Source organism: Nestor notabilis, unplaced genomic scaffold (genome assembly GCF_000696875.1).
Source record: "Nestor notabilis isolate BGI_N333 unplaced genomic scaffold, ASM69687v1 scaffold18818, whole genome shotgun sequence".
In the NCBI taxonomy this organism is placed as follows: domain Eukaryota; kingdom Metazoa; phylum Chordata; class Aves; order Psittaciformes; family Psittacidae; genus Nestor; species Nestor notabilis.
In genome coordinates this window covers 4608-23718 of record NW_009939978.1, presented here as the reverse complement: position 1 = coordinate 23718, position 19111 = coordinate 4608, and the positions used below count along the sequence as shown (strand labels likewise).

Below are 19111 nucleotides of genomic sequence, written 5' to 3'. Positions count from 1 at the left end.
GTTAGCCACCCAGGAACCCACTGCTCAAATGAAACAAAAATGTTACATCTTAAGCAGTTTAATAGAAACTGCATGGATGCTGCAGTCAGAACATTACATTAGTCATAGAATCCTTAATGGAAATCTTTAAATTACGTATCACACACAGAACAACATAAAGCAGTCACAACATATGAGATACCAGATTGAAGATGCTCCCTTCAAATTCAATCATACTGTAGTCTGTAGAAATTCTGCATTACTTAGTATTTCTGCAGAGAACTACCACCACACTCCTCAAACATATATGGAGAGGTCACTTAACTTGCCATTATGTAAAATTCTTTTTACTTGTTCCATGCTCCATTTTTTGCATATAATTTAAACACAACAAAATAGAAAGGTGATTGGTAAGTACACTGAAAAGATTAACAAACAGCAACAGAAGGTAAGTCAAGGTGTACAACACCTTCAGAACTCCTCTATGTTCGCCAGTAACAGGATATAATTAAAAGAAAAAAAAAAAAACCAAACCAAAACACCCCAAAAAAATCAAATTTGGGCTCCAAAAGAACAAAGAATTGAACAGCACCCACTGCATTTCTATAAAGGTGAAAAGATGAGAGAACAAACCCCAGACTTCTCTCTCTCTTTCATATGCTTAAGGAGTTGAAAGTTTTAAGTTATCAAGTTTTTAAAAGCTCCCATATTTGAATAAAATCTGTCACAGTCTTTATTGCATTTAGAGGGGAAAGGCAGCTGAAAGATATCCCAGGGAAGAGGTTAAGTCTTTGTTCAGGCTCATGGTGTATTTCACTACATAAGGTCTGTCAGAGCATAGGTGAGACTGCTTCCATTGTATAGCTAATAGGGCTAAAGACCGAAGAATTATTTCAGAAACAAGCTTTGGATCTTCCCAGTACCAACCACATCTTCAAGGACATCCCAGTCATCAGGAATGAGATATATGAGGTGAATGGAGCTTTGAAGTTCAAACCAGAAAAACAGACTGCAATGACGAGGCGTATGAGGGTCCTGAAGAGCCCAATCTATCTGAGCATTTCAAGACAAAGTGTAAAAGAGCAGACAGTAAATCACAGATGCAGCAACTGTTAGCTTGGATATCTTGTCTTTGACACTACTGGCTGCCCTTGTCTACATTCCATAGAAAAATCTGTCTGGAAGGAGGAATTAAGTCACAGAGAAGAGACTACCAAGAGGTTTACTGAGGAATGGCAATGCAAAATGGCAATGCACAGGGTATCGTATTGAAGCACAGTCTCTTAGCAACCTTTTAGCTCAGAGACTTTTTTCAGCAACCCTGTTTCTGCTTTTTCAAGATTTACCGTAGTCAAGAAAAAGTGGTAATTCTTGCCAGCAATTTAAATCAAGGAGGGTTGGTTTCAAGACATGACAGAGTAAAAGAAGTAATCTTTGTGTCCTAGTACATTGAGGTGGCTGAGGTTTTATTTTCCCAAGAAAGCAGCAGCAGCAAGTTTGCACTAGAGAATTCTCGAAGCTTCTCTACCTTGAAAACAAAGGCAGGAAGACAAAAAGGTTCCTCATCCATAAAGCCAGAGGGCCTCCTGGTAACTTAAATCCAAGGCAGAACACAGTAATTTCAAACAATTATCGTTTCCTTCTACAAACCAGCTTCATTAGCTGCTTTGAAGCCATCAGAGCATTGCTTATGCTGATGAAGTTTACGATTCATAACCTGCTCCTACTAAAAGTCTGCTAACTCCACCAAAGTTTTATTGCCACAGTCATAATGATTCAAACACTTTCATAAAACCTTGAGATCATTAAAATCACTGTGTATAAAGAGTCCTAACATCCTGATTAAGTGACCCCTGAAGATTCATATTCCCATTTGCTTCTGGCATATACATGTTTCCATGATCTTAAAATACAAATCACTTGAAGAGATTTACAAGACAAACTTCAGCACAGGTGGAATTCCCTTCCCTCAGCATTCCTGACCTCCGAATGGGAATACAAGTCAGAAATGTGATACCATAAATGCTTGCTCAACAGTAAAACAGAGCCTCTTTGCACATAACAAAGATCAATGTTGTAAACTTTTATGACAGTACTGTATATGACTGCTAGTTTAGGAAAGAAAAACCAATACAGTATTCCTTTAGGGCAAAAACTAATACATACACATCCAAAGATAGAAATTTAGTATAATTTCTTCAAGAAAATCAGAAAAAAAATAAGTGAACAGTTTATAAGCATATCTAGCTTGATATTATACTTAGTGGGTTTATAACAATGAATTCAACGGAAAAAGTTGGTGTCTAGGCATGCATTGAAAATACTGCTAATAAAGAGGTGACAAGAACCAGCAATGTACATGTAAATTAATGACTACTCTATCAGTAAAAAAATTGTTTAAAGCCTTTGCCTGAAACTGAGAATTGTCTTATTTATTGGCATTTATGATTTCTACCACATTCATTCATTAACAATGTGTTCTTAAGAAGTATTTTCAGTCACATACTGAATTGTATTATATCCCAAATAATACAATATGTAAGACACAACCTGTGATACTAATCTTCATTTTATGGTGGATTTAAACTAAAAAGAAATCCAAGGCTACTCAAACATCTCTGAATAGACTGAACAATTTAACATATCACAAATATCAATATGCAAAAAGGAAGGTATAAAAAATGTTAAATCCCAAGTCCTGCTACAGAAATTGAAAACAAGCCTTCCTGTATTAAAATATTTCTTAAGTTAACAGTGCTACTGCACAAAATTAGAAAAAGCAATTTTATGGCGCATATTTACAAAAAAAAAAATATAAATCTGCCCTCAAATACTACCTGTTGCAAGTTCAAACAGAAATTCTGCCAAAGCACCAAGTGATTATTTCTTACATTGTATGGCCAATGTCTGGCGGAGAGCACTGTATGTCAATGACAACATGGAGTGCATGGAGCTCTGCCTTGGGATGGATGAGGAGCTGACTGAGAGCTTATGGGTCAGGATTAAAGCGAGGGCAGGGACAGGGGACATAGTGAGCAACCTGGTCTAGCAGAAGGTGTCCCTGCCTCTGGCAGGAAGTTGGAACTAGACGAACTTTAAAGTCCCTTCCAACCCAAACCATTCTATGATACTATGATTCATAGGGTTATGCAAGGTTGCTTGAAAGGGCCATGACAAACAAAATTCTGACAAAAGCCACAAGAAACAAGAAAAGTCATCATGATTAAATGAAAAAGTAATCCAACCAGCATTGTTTTTCAAGTGACATGGTTCATACACAGACACAAGACCATTACTGGATACTAAATACAACTTCACAAAGTGAAAACAGTGATTCATTTTTGTAAAGCCAGATCTCCTCAGGACGTCTCATCTCATACTGTTGCCTAGTCTTTCATTTTTTCTGCTTGACTGCAATGTTTTGAAAGTCGCTTTCACTTGGAATTCTTTTAGCTTATAACCAGTTTCAATTGGCCATCCAGTACAAAATTCAAGTTACTAACTTCCCAAGTTGTTGTAACACTGCTCTTGAATACAAAGTAGAAATGTCATTTTAAGCAGAGAGAAGACTGCTATTGGCATCCAGCAGCTGTTGCTATTATGATTAAAATGAATTATATTTGAAGCACCTTAAACTGCTCCTAGAATAAATTTCTACCTAGGAAGCTAAAGCTATGACTCACAATTGTATTTAGAGTAAAATGTAGTTTTCCTGTGCCTACAGTGGTGTTTAAATTCTCCAGTAAAATGACTCACCATAGTTCCAAAGGGTATAGCTCTTGAAGCATGATAATAGATAGCAATGAAGTTAATGAAGAAGGCAGTTCCACACACCATTGCCGGAATAAGGAAGGCTCCAATGAACATCTGCTTTATCCATCGCCTTCCTGTAAGAATGGACATTCCAATGGGGCTGGTAAGATACAGCATATTTTGTTCAAAAAGTTATCAGCAAGCTCTCCAGAACTGAGGTGTTTGACTACTACTCCCCCAAAAGGTGAAAGAAGTAAGTAACAACATACTACATCAACGCAAGTGAACTAACAGCTTCATTTGATTCCTGGCAACTCACAAGATACAGCACACTAATCAATTTATTAGGCCAGCTGAAAAGACAGGAAAAGGGATATAGCATGACAAAATTTCAGTTGAGGAACAGCACATGCTGAATAAGCTGGCCAAACAAACCAGGGTATGAAACATTAAGTGTACATGTAAGCTGCAGGTCAGTGGAGACAGTGATAGCAGAGCTGGCCCTGTGCAGAGCCTGCTCACACCCTGAGAGCATGTAAGAACTCAGCACCGCTCCTGTGACAACTCAGTACTACAGCTACTTTCAAGGCAGCATCTGGTCTGGGCTGTCTTGACCCAACTAAGCCAACCTACATTCAGGATGTGCTAAGGAACTGGCTATCTGTGGCGTAAAGCAAAATGTCACAGCATTTAATATACAGTAAAACTGAACTCGTACATCTTCAAGAGCAGAAAAAGTAGAAGGAAAGTGATTTCTAAACCCCAGGCATAAAGGAAATAACAACACTTGTTAGCAGTTATTACTAAGTTTAGAGCTCTCTGAGGAGCTAAAAAACAAAAAAAAACCCACCAACCCTCTTGGGCAATATCTTAAGAATTTTCACTGTCTGTATTCCCTTTAGTTTCTATGCTCTTCAATACCATATATATTTAAATTTAATACACCATAGATGCATTTGAAATATGCACTAAATAAAAAGAGAAAACTAGCATATTCTTTTCAAAACCAGTATATGTATTTTCACTGTGAGCCAATATAATCACTATTTCATGGTTTGATACATGCCTAAGCTGTAGAAAAAAAAATATGCAAATCTGGCTCAACTATACAGCACAGGACACTTTAGAACAACCCTAATTTACCTAGATCTGTCTTTCTACAAAATACTAGGTTTATAAACAAGCCACATGAAAAGAAACATCTAACCTCAAAACTCAAGAGTACAGTGCAGTTGAGACTCAATACTAACATGTGGTGCTAAAGAGATACAAGATTTTCTTCTGCAAACTTACCGGAATTATTTTTAATAAAGCACTGTAGAAGATAATAGATATTGATTACTCTTTTGTTGCAGCATAGGGAATGGATGAAACTATTGGACTGCAAGGACATAATTGGTCATAACTCAAAGGCATAGTGGGGAGCACTCGAAGACAGCCTGTCCAAATCTGCTATGTCAATTTTATTGGGTTTCTGCTTTCTACTGATACTCATTTTGAATTTGCTAATATAAAGCAGAGCACATACTGGAAAGAAGAATAACCTTCTTTGAAAGATGCTATAAACAGTTCTCCCAACCCACAATTAATGGTCTAGTAAGTATTGCAAGTACTTTCTGTGTTAGTAAACATAACCCCCTGGTACCTATAAAGGAGTGCTATGTAGGAGTCATCTAGAGAAGACGACGTGAAGCAGTTTAACAGAACATTATAGATGAGAGAGAGACTATTACACTCTCTGGATTTCACGACCCAAACAATTATATACAAAGAGTATAACAAGCAATTCATAAAATACAACTGTTAACAGTCCTTTAGCTCTTATTACTTTTAAATTAACCAAAGACTTCAGCTATCTTTAGTTAGAAAATGCAGCCAATACTGAATAGGAAATAATATCAAAGTTAACTATACTCAACATATTTCTGTTTCTTAAGAATTTAATGGATTCCATCTGAATGGCCTAAGTCCATGAGGACACTTCTATACCGGTGCAAATCACAAAATAACTTCTTCCTTTAAGAATTTAATGAAAATGCTGAAACGTGAAAACATTTACCTCCTTGTCTAGCATAAAGGCTTCCTCCAAAATATCCATTCACTGGCGATGTTGCAGCATAAACAAATATAGCTGTACTAAGCATTGATCCTCTCCTACAATAAGTGATTTTTTTGGTAAATGAAATAGGAAAACTGTATTAGAGCAAAAGATTACAGTAAGATATTCACATTTAGAAGCAGTTATTTAATATATTTATCTAATGCAATAATTTAAAAGTGCTGAAATTGTAAAATTTGCGTAATAATGAGAACTGTTTGCATGCAAAGCTTCTGGCCAAGTCTAATTCAACCTGGAAAAAAAGAGTTTTGACATACTACATTCTTTTCTAACATGCATTTATTTTCACAGGAGTAAAAAACCTCGTCTCTGATCAAGATATTCTGACATTTGGATAGGTATACTTTGTGTATAGAGAACCGAACTATTTACATGATGTACATTAAACATAAGACTCAACTATTGCAGATAAAAGGTCCTCTTAATATGAAGGCCAGTATTAACAAAAATATACTAAGATTGTGAATGATGTTTCTGCCATCCCTCAGAAATTAACTTTTAAGATGGAAAGCGTTCATCTTACAGAAAATGAGAAATCCCAATTCATAAACTATAAATACTATAATGAAGCCACAAATCAGCACAGAGTAGGCCAGTCAGAAGAGTTTAGTAATTTTAAAATTATCACCTCATTAAATGTTGGAGTACTCATTTTGGCATAATTTTTCTGAATTTTACAGGCAAGGCTTGTAATTTTAAATTATAAAAGCCATCTCCAAATACGTTTTTAAAAATCATGGCTAAAAATTATAGCAAGATACAAATGTTATTCATTTTGAATAACAAAACAGCTCTATGAATAGAGCTGTATCTCCGTGCCCCTCTGCTACTCTTTGATAGCAAAAAGCAGAAAGTTTTCAGCCACTTTGCTGTACTTTCTTCAAATTAGTTGTTCTGAGAGATTCCAGACTATTGGTATTTTGGCTTTTGACGAACCATTACTGAATGCCTGCCCTACTCGAAGAAGTAATCTAGTACAACTGGCTTCCATGACTGCATGAATTGAACTAAGCAAATACACCTTCTGGTCACACATGCTACCATTTGACTCTTAAAAAAAATAGTTCCATTTTAGAAAGCTACTGGTGAGACAGAAATCACTTTCAACATTTCTCCTAACTTAAGACAATTCAGAAACACATGTAAAACCCCAGAAGACTATGCATGGTCTGAAGTGAAACACGTAAATCCAGGCTAATCATAAAATGACCCAGAGATGTTCATCTTAAATAGTCTCAAAATTTCCTATTCTCAAGCTTACTCACTTACGCTTCAAATATTCTAATGGAAAAGCTTCTCAAAACACAATACAGTATAATAAATTAACAGCTGACATGACTCCCGAGAGTTTTAACAGACCTGAAGAACACTGACAGGCAACCATTCTTGTAAATCTGGTTTACAGCCTTTTTCACTCACATCACTATTTTTCTAAACGTAAGAACTGTCTGCACCTGATTTGGTCAATTGTTCTGCTACACACCCAGAATTAAATTCACTTAGAGTGATATAAAGTGATACTGCAATAAAAGTGCACATACATTTTTAAAAATTACTGTTCTGCCACATTTTACAATTGCCATTATCAAGTTACAGCTTTCCTACAGTGCATGAACATTCTGAAATGGTTTCGTTCCCTCCCTTAAAGGGCTGACATAATGTACAATAAAAAATGTGTATGTAAATCTCTCTAGAAATGTAACCATGGGGCACAAGGGGGGAATAATACCATATGAAAAATGAAAATATGCCAACGTACTGCTACTACAGAGTGGCTATTTAATCACACCAATACAACGCAGCTAACTTCAAAAACAAGAGTTCTCTCTAGTGGCACACTAGGAGCATTACAACTTGTTAAAATCGATAGTTACACGTGATAGTCAAGGGAAAAATCGAAGAGATCTGAAATTTTACTCATTGCTTAAAATAAAGCACTTGTAAAAAAAAAATCCCCACAGTATCCAAAATACAATCACTAAGGAAACATAAGTAGTCCATCCAGGACACCAAAAACCTCAAACGGATATAAAGTAAAGGAAAAGAACAGGGTGAACCACAAGTGGTGTGTTAAATTTAAACTTGAGCACTTTTTTTGTTTTAAATGAATTCTCCCCAATCAGGAGCCCAGCCCCTGTGTTGCTGGAGGTTTTACATGCAACACAGGTTGAGCAGTACCTGTCTTAAAGAACTTAAGAAATTAAATCTCCAATGCTGAGAAGAGTTGTGCATAAGACATCTGACTTAATGCATTGTTAGCAGCAAACAGAACTACTCACAACATCGCATGCTCCCACTCCAGTTCTTTATAGGACATGGTGGGGAAAATAGGGTAAGAAATACAGTAATACCTTGTCACTCCAGATGAAACCAGGAGTGAAATATGTACCTTTTAACATTTATTTCCCATATAATCTACCCGTGATGCTGCGGAACAACAGACTAGTTTCATAACAAATCATGTAAAAAGCAAGCATTGAAAGAATAAAATTAAAGGAGACCAACTCACATAATAAGAGTAGGACAAAGTTTCATTACAACTTAAAAGAGCCCTTCTGAATACTACAGCTGATCTAAAGATAAAGACTCTCAAACACTTTTTTCCAGACCAGTTAGAACATCCACTTTTGCAATTATTTTGTTCATTTAAGCATTTATACATGGAAGGCATGGTACTACTATACTTACTCTGTGTATAAATCTTCTATCATTGCAACAACAATGACTATAAGAGACACTGCAAAAATTTGACAACCAGAACCAATAAGCGAGGAAAATATTAGTGGATGACTGGATGGTCTAAACACGTCCCCATGGACCTGCTTCCACCCATACTCATCACCTAGATCTCTGTCCTAGGAGCAAGAACAAAAAAAGATTTAAGACTAATCATGGCAATTAATTAAAAAACACACAAGCTAGGCGAAAATTAAAGGTTTGATTTCTTAAAGCAACTTCAAGTGCAACTACGTCTTCTCCCCTGAATGCATCAAATCTAGGAAAAAAGTTTCCTTTTGAAAACAACAAAAATTACTACTTGAATGTACAATGCAGTAAAATCTATCACATTCCTTCCCTGTCCCTAAAATTCTCAGAAGTTCTTAGGAGTATATACAGGCTTCTATTACACACTTAGAATAGACCTCATTTAACCTAAGTATGGATATGAGCATTAACACAGTGACTACAGACAATTCTGGTTTGCAACCTAGGACCATGTTAAAAAGAAATCCAGTAACTTTCAAGACACATATATATGGCAATTTTCCTTCTGTATGAAAACAATAAGCTTTAAAAAAAAAAAGAGATTGAAAAAATTGCGAATGCAGATCTTACCATATCATCCATTTCTTCCTCTTTGCTGTATCTTGCATAATCTTTTCGCAAAGTTCTCATTAATATCATAGACACTAGGCCAACCAGAAAGATCACCATCATAAAAGAATTGAAAATTGAAAACCAGTGAATCTACAAAAAGAAAACACATCCCTAAGGTTTAAAAGTGTAAATGTGTTTCAGATTTGTTCCAATAAGGATGAACTGTCGCCTAGCAGGACAGCTTGTCAACACTAGCAAAGTAACAATAAACCCATGCTGTAAGTAACACTACAATGGTAGAAAGTCCCACTCAGACTGGCCTGTGAAACACCACACATAAAGCTTTTCAATGGCCAAGCTTGCTTATGATGAAGTTATCACAGCAAAGTTTGAACAACTAGCTGTGCGTGCTTCCTTGGTAAAGGAAAGGCAACATGATGTACTGCTGCCTTCCTAGAGAGGAGGTTTAAGTAAAAAAGATGCTCACAGCCAAAACGCCAAAGGAATCACTGCTTTGCACAGGACCAAAATGTGCAGCAGCATTATTCTGTCTCCAAGAAGCACACTGCCTGCTTTTTACTGAGCTCCAAACAGAATCCAAACCCTTTGATTTCAAAAAAGAGTACAGCTCAGTATGCTACCCTTAAGGAGACTACCCACCATAGGTTTAAACAACCACAACCAACGCTGCCAATTGGCTTAGGCTAATGCTTTTTGCTTTGCATTTACTTCAGTAAAAAAATGCACATATGATCAATTGCAGTTATCCAGCTTACAAGTCATATAGTTGTGTCCCTGAAATTTCATTGCTTCCCATCATGTGAATATATTTTCTTGAACTGCTTTATATTTGCTGCAGGTTTGAAGCTTGTCTGCACATTTACTGAAGCACTCTAAAAAACCGGAACCATCCTATTTGAGCAACAGAACTATGTCTTAACATCTGCAGTCCTAGACCTGCCTGTTTCATTGTCCCAGGACAACTGGGACATCCAAAAATTCAAAGATGTCATCCAAAAATTCCCTGAAATCTTCTGACCTAAAGCAACCATTTCAAAGGGATATTTTGTAAGGTTGTCTGAGAACCATACATACTCTATGCTGAAAGAACGATGGGTCCAGATACTTGTCAAATCGGTCCTCGAACTTCACATCTGATTTCTTCCATTTCACCTAAAGAGAGAAAAATTAACACTTGAAGTACTCGTAATATAATATGTTCAGCTATACTCCCATGCAGAGACCCAAAATGCATTTTTACAATCACCCACTTTAGATGTATTCTTCAATATGAATCTAGGTTTTGGCAAACACAGTGGACTTGTGTACTTAAAGACTGGTATCTATTGGTAAGACACAGAATGAACATTAGCCACCATGCCTCATAGCAATCTTGTCTATGTTTATGTTTAAGAAGAAGGAAGAATGAGACTTGAACTGCCTCAGCAGTCACCATCTCTGCAAGGTTAACCAAAGATGCAAACTTCTAGTTGCCAAATACAACAAACCCTTTTCATGATTATAGAAGGAGCTCATGAAGACACTCATACTGAAGGTACCAAAACCAAAATCCAGCAAATGACCCTATTATTCAGTTTTGTCAAACAAGTAGTTCAAATATGATGGGGGTTTTTTTCCCCATAGTAGATACTTGTAAAACAACAAAGCAATACCTTTGCAAAATCCTCCCAGATTTGCTCAAGATTTCAGATAAAGAAAGCATGTTTAAATATGTTCAAGAATGACATGCTAAAAAGTAGTGGAAATTTTTCGAAGTTTGGTTTTTGTTTTTGTCGTTTGTTGAATTTTGGTTTTCCTGACAGCACACTTCCCTTTCTCAACATTTCCATGTGCTATGCTGTTTGAAAAGATGCTTGTGAAGAATATTACCAGCGTTCACTGAGCAATGACAACACTGTCTATTTCTGCTCCCCCAACAGCAGCTGAGATCTGCTTTGCTGCCATGGATTGAGACTTGTACTCAGTGAAATCATCTGTGCCTAAATTCTCCAAGTACAGTGCCCAAGAAAAAAAGACGCAGTCTAGCAGGAGTGAGTGAAATGAGAATATGTAAGAGCTGATTTAAAATAGATGCCAATAGGAAAGAAAAGGGCATAAACTGAGATACAAGCTGTACTTGAAGGGAACTGGATAAAAGGGATCAAACTGGAATCTAAAAGACAGATATTAAAATTTTAAAAGCTACAAGCTAAAATATGCAGCTTAAAATCTTTAAGACCACAGGATTCTGCAGTCTTGACACTTAAATTGCCAATAAATAACTCCGAAACCAGCTGGCAAAGTATGTGTTTCTGGCAATATTATCACAGGGTAAGACCGTATTACTGCCATCAGTTACCCCACTAGCTGCACAGAAGACCGCTTTGGCTTTGGAAGATTTAATTGTACTAACGAACCATGAAGTGCTAATATGGTAGCACAAAGAATTTTTCAGAATTCCTGTAATACTATTTTCATTTTAATTTTAAAATGCAATTTCAGAAATTAAAACCAAATATACACTGATTTTTTTTTTTCAAAAGTATGCCAAGATTAGGAAATATCAGGATTTTTAGTGATCTTGGAACAAATGCAGACCCTATTTGCATATCTGTTTAAAATATATGACAAGGAACTATCCTTTCAAAACACATGTTCTCTTATTCAGTTTAAAGGAAAGCATATACATATAGATTGAATACCCATATCACTCACTACAGTCCTGAGACAGATTAAAAACACCAAGACTTAAGTATTACCCACTTTGAGGTATGATACTAATATTCTTCAGTTCAAATTACAACCTTTTTCAAGATTAGTAGCTCACAACATTAATTTCAACACTGTTTTAAGCAGATATATTTCTCATTAGAGCATCTGCTACTGAGAAGCACTGCTTAGAACAAATCCACTAGAGAAAATCTGTGAATTAAACAGCACGCACATGCCAGCCCAGCAATTGCCAAGTAGCGCAAACAGAGTTCTATAAGTAAGCTTTGTATACTAAAAAGTATTTTAAGGAAATATCTAATGTTATTTTCATTACTGGCAGCTAATTCAGTGCTGTCCACCTCAAAATTCACAGAACAAATGGACTTCACAATGCTTGTGGAATTTGAAATAGAAAATTTTGAAATTTCTACTATTGCTTTTGCAGCAGAAATAGGGAAATCAGTGTAAAAGTAATTCTAGAAGGTACATTTAAACACAATTATCTGCACTTCAAACTATACAACTTACCCAGCACAAGATGAATGTAATAGTGGCAAGAATATCCTCTGAAATAGAATTGTATGCTTATACCTATTGCTACCATACTGTAAAAGAATTCATTAAGAACTAGTTTTAGTATAGAAATATGGCGAACATGAGAACTGAACCATTACAGATATAAGTAACATCAAATAAATAAGGAGGAAAACTAAAAAAATTTATCCTGGATAGCAAATGTTTATTCACTACCTTTTACCATAGCAATTCAATATACTAGCAGAAGGCTTCAGAGAAAACCTTACTGAAAGTTATACAAATAAGACAAATTTCTGCTGGAATTACAAAATCAAAATAAGCTTTGATACTAACTGCTTGCAAAGTATGAAGGCTTACAGTAGGTTTTGATCATAGTTCAGAATACAGCTCAAATCTACAATCCAAGTGTTAGAGCTCCAAATTTAAGAAAATGCGTACCTACTGGTGGCTTCTCTACAATTCTAGTCTCCATACCTTCTCAGACATCTTCCTTTCCCACCAAAACACTTTTCTGAAGATTATAGAAGCTTCAGTATGTTTGAAATGTTCAAAAAAAGATTTTATATTATTAATAAACCTGTCAATGTTTGTCAGTAATGAAAAATTAAAAAATGTGAAGGAGTGAAAATACATCTTCCACTAATATAGTTTTAAATATACAAGTACCTATTTTTGAGCTACTTCATAATGTAGAATTTATTATTACAGATGCATCACCAAATTACTTACTGAATATGACATCTGAATTTTTGTGTTCGGTACCAATTTCACCTTTCCTTCACTGGTCAGGTTGACATCTACAATTCTATTTCCATTGTAACCAATTTCAAGTTTTTTGTAAGTCCAAAGGTAATAATCTTCTCCATTTTCATCTGCTTCTCCCACAATACCTGCATAGGAAACAAGCGTAAGCAGCTATTACAGGTATGCTTTTTAAATACTCTGAGATTATTTTTTTAAAATATGCAAAAGTTTTGCCAGCTAAAAAAGCAACATGACTGCAGTAAAGAGAACACAGCAGACCTTAATGCTCTTCTTTTCAACTCTAATACCTGGATTGTTCTTTCAATTCTCAGGTAGCTGCAAAAAGCATTTTGTAATGGTATTAAAAGGAAAAAGCATGCAGCTACAAACACTTCAGAAGAAACAGAAGACTCAGCAACAGTTCCTCTAGGTTTACTTGGAATTCTTACCAGATTAACAACTAGCTGAATACAGATTTAATTTCCATGAACAGAATTTAGCCAAGACCTCTGTATTTTCCCATTTCATGTATATTGCTTCATTCATTCTTCTTCCTCTTAGAAATTTTACTTCAGTTCTGTATTCCTAATTATTTGACTCCCCAACACACACTTTCTGCTCTCACTTGCACCCAAGCTTCCAACACTTGTCAAGAATGGTAGTTCTTGATTATTCTGTTACTTTCACTGACAATTTCAGAAAGTTATATGCTTATGTGAAGATTTTTATTACCTCCAACATTGAAACTGCTCAGATGCTCCTGGAACATCAAAACACAACTACACTCAACACTAGCCATGATTAAGTTCTTACTTTTCAATAAATTACTGCAAAAACGTCTATTATTTATTTTCTAGAAAATTCCAGAGAACGTCCTATGCCGGGGGGGGGTGGGGAAGTCAAGTCTAGCAATCATGAAAATCACAGGCTACAAGTGTCCCCTTTAACGTCAAGACCACCATATCAAATGTCACATACAAGATAGAAAGCCACAAATAAAAACAGCAGTCAAGATGCAAAAAGGTGAGGGCAGGGAGGGGGAAAACAAGGTGGTGAAGGATATGGAACAGGTTATCACAAAGCAGCAGGCCTATGAAGGAATAGCAGATGTGCATTACCTGTACTTTTTAATTTTCAAGGTGGTATTTTTGTGTCATGTTTTTCACTCGTGCTCATCTGTCAGGATTGCCTTCCACATGAAACACGTGCCAGTTTGCACCTATGCCATACAGCCCAGCACCTGGCGTACCATCTGTTCTCATGGTAGTATCCAAACGCATGACAATACCCACTTCTAAACTACTTAAACAACATTCTGATCAATCACTACCTGAAGGAGTGAACTAACACAGCACTCCATATACTTAGGGAGATGTCCTGAGCAGCAAGTGTCAGAGCTTTAAGTTTTAGGCAGCCCTCAGAGCCCAAAATATTCCTCCTGTTGAACACAGACCCAGCAAAACCAACCAGAATCAATGCAGATAAGCTCTATTCACAGTCTTCTAAACTCTACTTGGAACACAAAGGTCAGAAAGACTTGTTCAGGCTTGCAGATGAACACTTTCAATCAGTTCGGGTGCATCCACTCCTTTTGCAGCCCCCCATCAAGAACAGATTATTTTATTTTTAATAAAACCCAGGCTAGTATTGACTGACCAATCTCCAGTCCTGCTAATTTTACCTAGCCCACAGGAGAAACAGACCAAATCATCAGCACCATTTGCTTTCACGCTTCATGTCAGATTATATCCTTGCATAATACTACAGTACTTACAATGCTGTAGCCATGTATTAAGCATCACAACTTGAGGTCCTGTTTCCAAACAACTATCAAAACCAGCTTCTTAACATAACACAAAGATGATACCTAGGTTCTGTATGTTTGTTAGTTGTAGCATTAGGAATAGCTTCTTGTGCATACAAAGCATACTGAAGAAAATTACAAATTCTGGAATTACAGTAAAACAGATTTTTCAGTCAAACGCATAAAATTTAGTCAGTGTGTAGAAGATTTACTGTTTATTCTGTGGTATTTGAGGTGAGAAGAAATGCTCACAAATAAGATTTGAAAAATCAGTCTTAAAAAAGAAAGTCTCTAAAATCCACTAGCCACACATGATTCCAAAGACATCAGCTTACATCCATCATCCTCGGGCTGTCTAAAGCCAACACAGCTGTCACTAGTCTATGAAAATCATTCATTGATCTTCTGCTGAAAAGCCAAAAGCATAAAAAATATTGCAGAAACAACTGTTACTCATGAATGCTTTTAAAAAGCCTACCAGCAACTGCACAATATGTATAGTAAAGGCCACACAGATTAATTAGGGTCTACTTCAAGTCCTGCCACAGAACTGTTAATATACACTAAGCAAATAATCTGAAAAGAACAAATACAACATATGAGAACTTCTCCTGTCAGGCATTATAATGTTATCTCTTAAAAACAGATACATTTTTTTAAAAAGCAAGAACTTTGCTAACAGATAAATGAAAAACAAATAAAGCACTAGCATTTCTGGCTGAGGCTCATGTTCATCAGATAGCTACTTTCTAAAACCTATCAAAATTACAAGAAAGACCTGAAAAAACCTACTTCTGTCATGTGTTGTGAACTGTATTCTTGAAGGTGTTGTGGGATTTTGTTTATTTTAGATGGTTTTACCTCTCTCATGAAACACAGACAACAAAGACCTTCCCTTAACAAAGCATTTTGTGGTGCTTTTCATTTCCCTTCAGTTTATACCTACAAAAGGGCTTTGGGGCTTGACTGATTGCTATCAATGTCAAGTACAATCTTCAGAGCAATCTTTAATAGGTATGTGATCACAGGTTACAAGGGAGTAACAAAAAGCAGAAAGTTTAGAAGACAATGGCAGTAAGGACACAATTTTTTATTCAAGACACAGGCACTTTAAACCCAGATTAATAATACTCAGCAAGAGCAATTTTAAGAACTGTGTAAGAACAAGTAAAATAAAACTCCCTCATATAACCACAGACTGCACACATAAAACTGTTATAAAGTCACTAAATTACCATAAATCAAACAGCTCTTGCATTAGCAATGAACACAAGAACTAGCAAAATACTGTTTAAACATTGAGTTTTACAAAAGTTGTTATTCATAACATTAACATGGATCTTTTATCTGACATATCTAATTACCACTCACTTCAGCATTTAGAAGAGTTTAATCCTAAGAAATTGGCATTATTAAACCAGTGCTTGAGAAAAAAACCAGCTTTTCACTGTTTCTGCAATTCACTAGTACAAGCCATCCTACTATTCTTTCAATGCAACAATCCTTCTATTTCTCTGTATTATTTGGTTACCTAAGTTCTACATACTTGTGAGCTAACAAAGCTTAGTCATTAAACGACTCCATGAAACCCACCAGCACAGGACTCCTGTAGTTGTAATCAAGCTGTTTCTGCATAATATCACTCACCCCATATTGGCAAGTCATCAATATACATCTGGTACCAATAGTGATTTTTGATAGCATACACAAACGCATCTCTTCTTCCTTTGTCCAAGTCAATTTCACAGTAAGTAGTCTGCATTACATCCTCTGCAAAAAAAAAAAAACAAAGCACAGTTAATGATTTATTAATGAGCTGGCTCAAAGGGAAGGCAAAGCAAGAAAATGGAAGACCAGACATTGCTGGAGTCTTTAACCCCTCTTGGCTATCCTCAAGTAGGTAACAAAGAAGGACATTTTAAAAGGAACCATTAAAGCAATTACATGATTGTTTTTGTAATTCTACCCTTCCACATGTAGAAGCTGCATACAGACTGGATAAGGAAAGGTTTCAATGTATCCTTTTTCTATTTCAGCTATGCTAAATTAAGATCCAAGAGCCGGTGGCAGCTTTGCCTGGACAGACCATGAGACCTCTTTTCCTTTAACAAGTGGTATGAAATTATTAACAAATACCTAACACTATGTACAATATTATCTCCCCATTTTACAATAATTAGTCTCAATGACTAGAAATACTGTTTGTAAAAACTAAAACTTTTTAAAGTTCTCAGCAATTTTCAAGAAACTACCATAAAGGAAGAAACAAAGCAATCGGTTGAAGGTAGAAAAAAGGACAGAAGACAAAATTAGGAATAACTCAAAGAATGCACAAGAGGTTCCATCTGGAAATAAATTAAATCCACCTCTTCAAGCCAGAAAACTGTTTTCCCCCATCTACAATTCATAAGTAATGCAATTAGAAGTCATTCTATGAATTCCCGATTTCCTTCCCTAATGTTTCCTTTTTAAGTGAAAAAAGACAAAAAGGCTCATATTTACAAGAATTAAGACAGCAACAGATTTAGATACAACCCCCCCATCTGCTTCTTAGCAAATGTTTTCAAGTGAAACAAAGTGAACGCATATAATTCCAGCTCCCCTCTCTTTTTGTTCTCACTGGACCCATTTCTAGTAGATAAAATTAATTTCTGCCCCAAGAACAGCTCTAATCTATATCAAAATTCAGCTTATCCTATATGCTAACTGCAATGTAAAATTTAAAAAGAAAATCAAATCACCTGCACAGAAAAGGCACCAGCAAGTACAATATTTCCAACATAAAACATTATTTCTCAGATGAGAAAAATGAAAACATACATAGTATCAGTGGCCAGGCAAAACTAAAGTGAAGCCTGGTGAAGCAAGAGAGTAAGAAAACAGCCAATAGCAGTCCTGCATAATTGCAGTGATTTCCTACCACCCTTCAGAAAATAGTGCCCTTTGTTATTCTGAATGGATGCATCTCTTACTCCTATTTCTCATGAAAACTTTAGTATTTTCTGGTTTTGTTGTCTCTCTTCCCCCTGTCCCCCCAGTCTTACAAATGCACCCTAAGCTTCAATTTTTCACTGAAAAAAACATCATTTTTTCAGACAATAAAACTTTCGCTGGAAGAAAAAAAAACCCCAAAGAATAACAAAACCATTCAGGCCCGCAAGTGTCCCGAGATGACTGTTAGACCACAGACTAAGTTTTCAGGACCTGTACTAGTACATTCAAGAGAAAAGCCATTAAAGTTCGCACCACAGCTAAAACACAGACTTACAAATCCAGGCCTCAGTCTGCATTTATGCTTCTACTGAGCTGGATCCTATACTTTTTGGACTATCTTCCTTAGGGTGGAAGGGAAATCCTCTGCTTGGCACTTTTTCACTTCAACACATTTTTTGAGTCATCTTGACGTTAATTAGAAGAAAAAAAAAAACCAGAATCCCTGTCTTCTGAATTTGTTGCTAAAGTACGATTAATTCTTTCAGAAATAGTTGGTACTTTATTGTCAGTCAGTCTCTAGCAGTTTCATACGAATCTCAAATAAAGGATAACACCTTTCTAATATTAAATTTTTTAATTCACAAAGAATTGTTCAATACAGAGAGGTCAAATCAAAATATAATAGGAATTAAAATAAAGGTAAAAAAGAAACTGGTGGAGGGTCTTAAATGAAGTAGTACCTAGTGCTGCAGCATGGAAGCCTGATCTGATGTTGAGGCCACACTGGTTTTACGTGGCTCTTCTCCTGACTGGTTCACCCACACACACAGTGCTAGCAGCACAAGTGAGGGAAGCATGAGGATAGATGCAAGTGCTACTAGTGAAATTAAAATCACAGGAACTACAAATCCCCTTTTTAGAGACCTTTCCCATTTTATAGCCTGAATACAGAAGCCTTTGTTTTCAGTTATTAACCAAGACAAATGTGGTATTAGATTGCAATCTAATACCATGTTACTCCATGGGCTTTCAGATTCCTGGAATTTGTCACTTTTCAGATAGAAACAAACAAAAAAAGCCATTTTGCACCGAATACTTTAGGATATAAACAGTGGCTTCTACTGCTGTTAAAAAACAAAAAAAAAAAAAAAAAACCCACAATGAAAGAAAAAAAACTTTTAAAATATCATTTGAAGTGAAATGACTGCACT

The 19111-nt window shown here is 36.0% G+C and overlaps 1 protein-coding gene across 1 annotated transcript in view; it reads right to left on the bottom strand.

The window, feature by feature from the left end:
* The window catches only part of TM9SF3 (transmembrane 9 superfamily member 3), a 29908-nt gene extending 13081 nt beyond the window's left edge, over positions 1 to 16827 (bottom strand). The window contains exons 1-7 of the mRNA XM_010020134.1: positions 16614 to 16827; positions 13148 to 13308; positions 10265 to 10342; positions 9188 to 9319; positions 8540 to 8706; positions 5792 to 5886; positions 3736 to 3866 (exon numbers count right to left, since the gene is read on the bottom strand). Of these exons, the coding sequence (XP_010018436.1) occupies positions 3736 to 3866; positions 5792 to 5886; positions 8540 to 8706; positions 9188 to 9319; positions 10265 to 10342; positions 13148 to 13308; positions 16614 to 16827 (978 nt within the window). The remainder of the gene's footprint in view (positions 1 to 3735; positions 3867 to 5791; positions 5887 to 8539; positions 8707 to 9187; positions 9320 to 10264; positions 10343 to 13147; positions 13309 to 16613) is intronic.
* Between the last annotated feature and the right edge of the window lie 2284 nt (positions 16828 to 19111).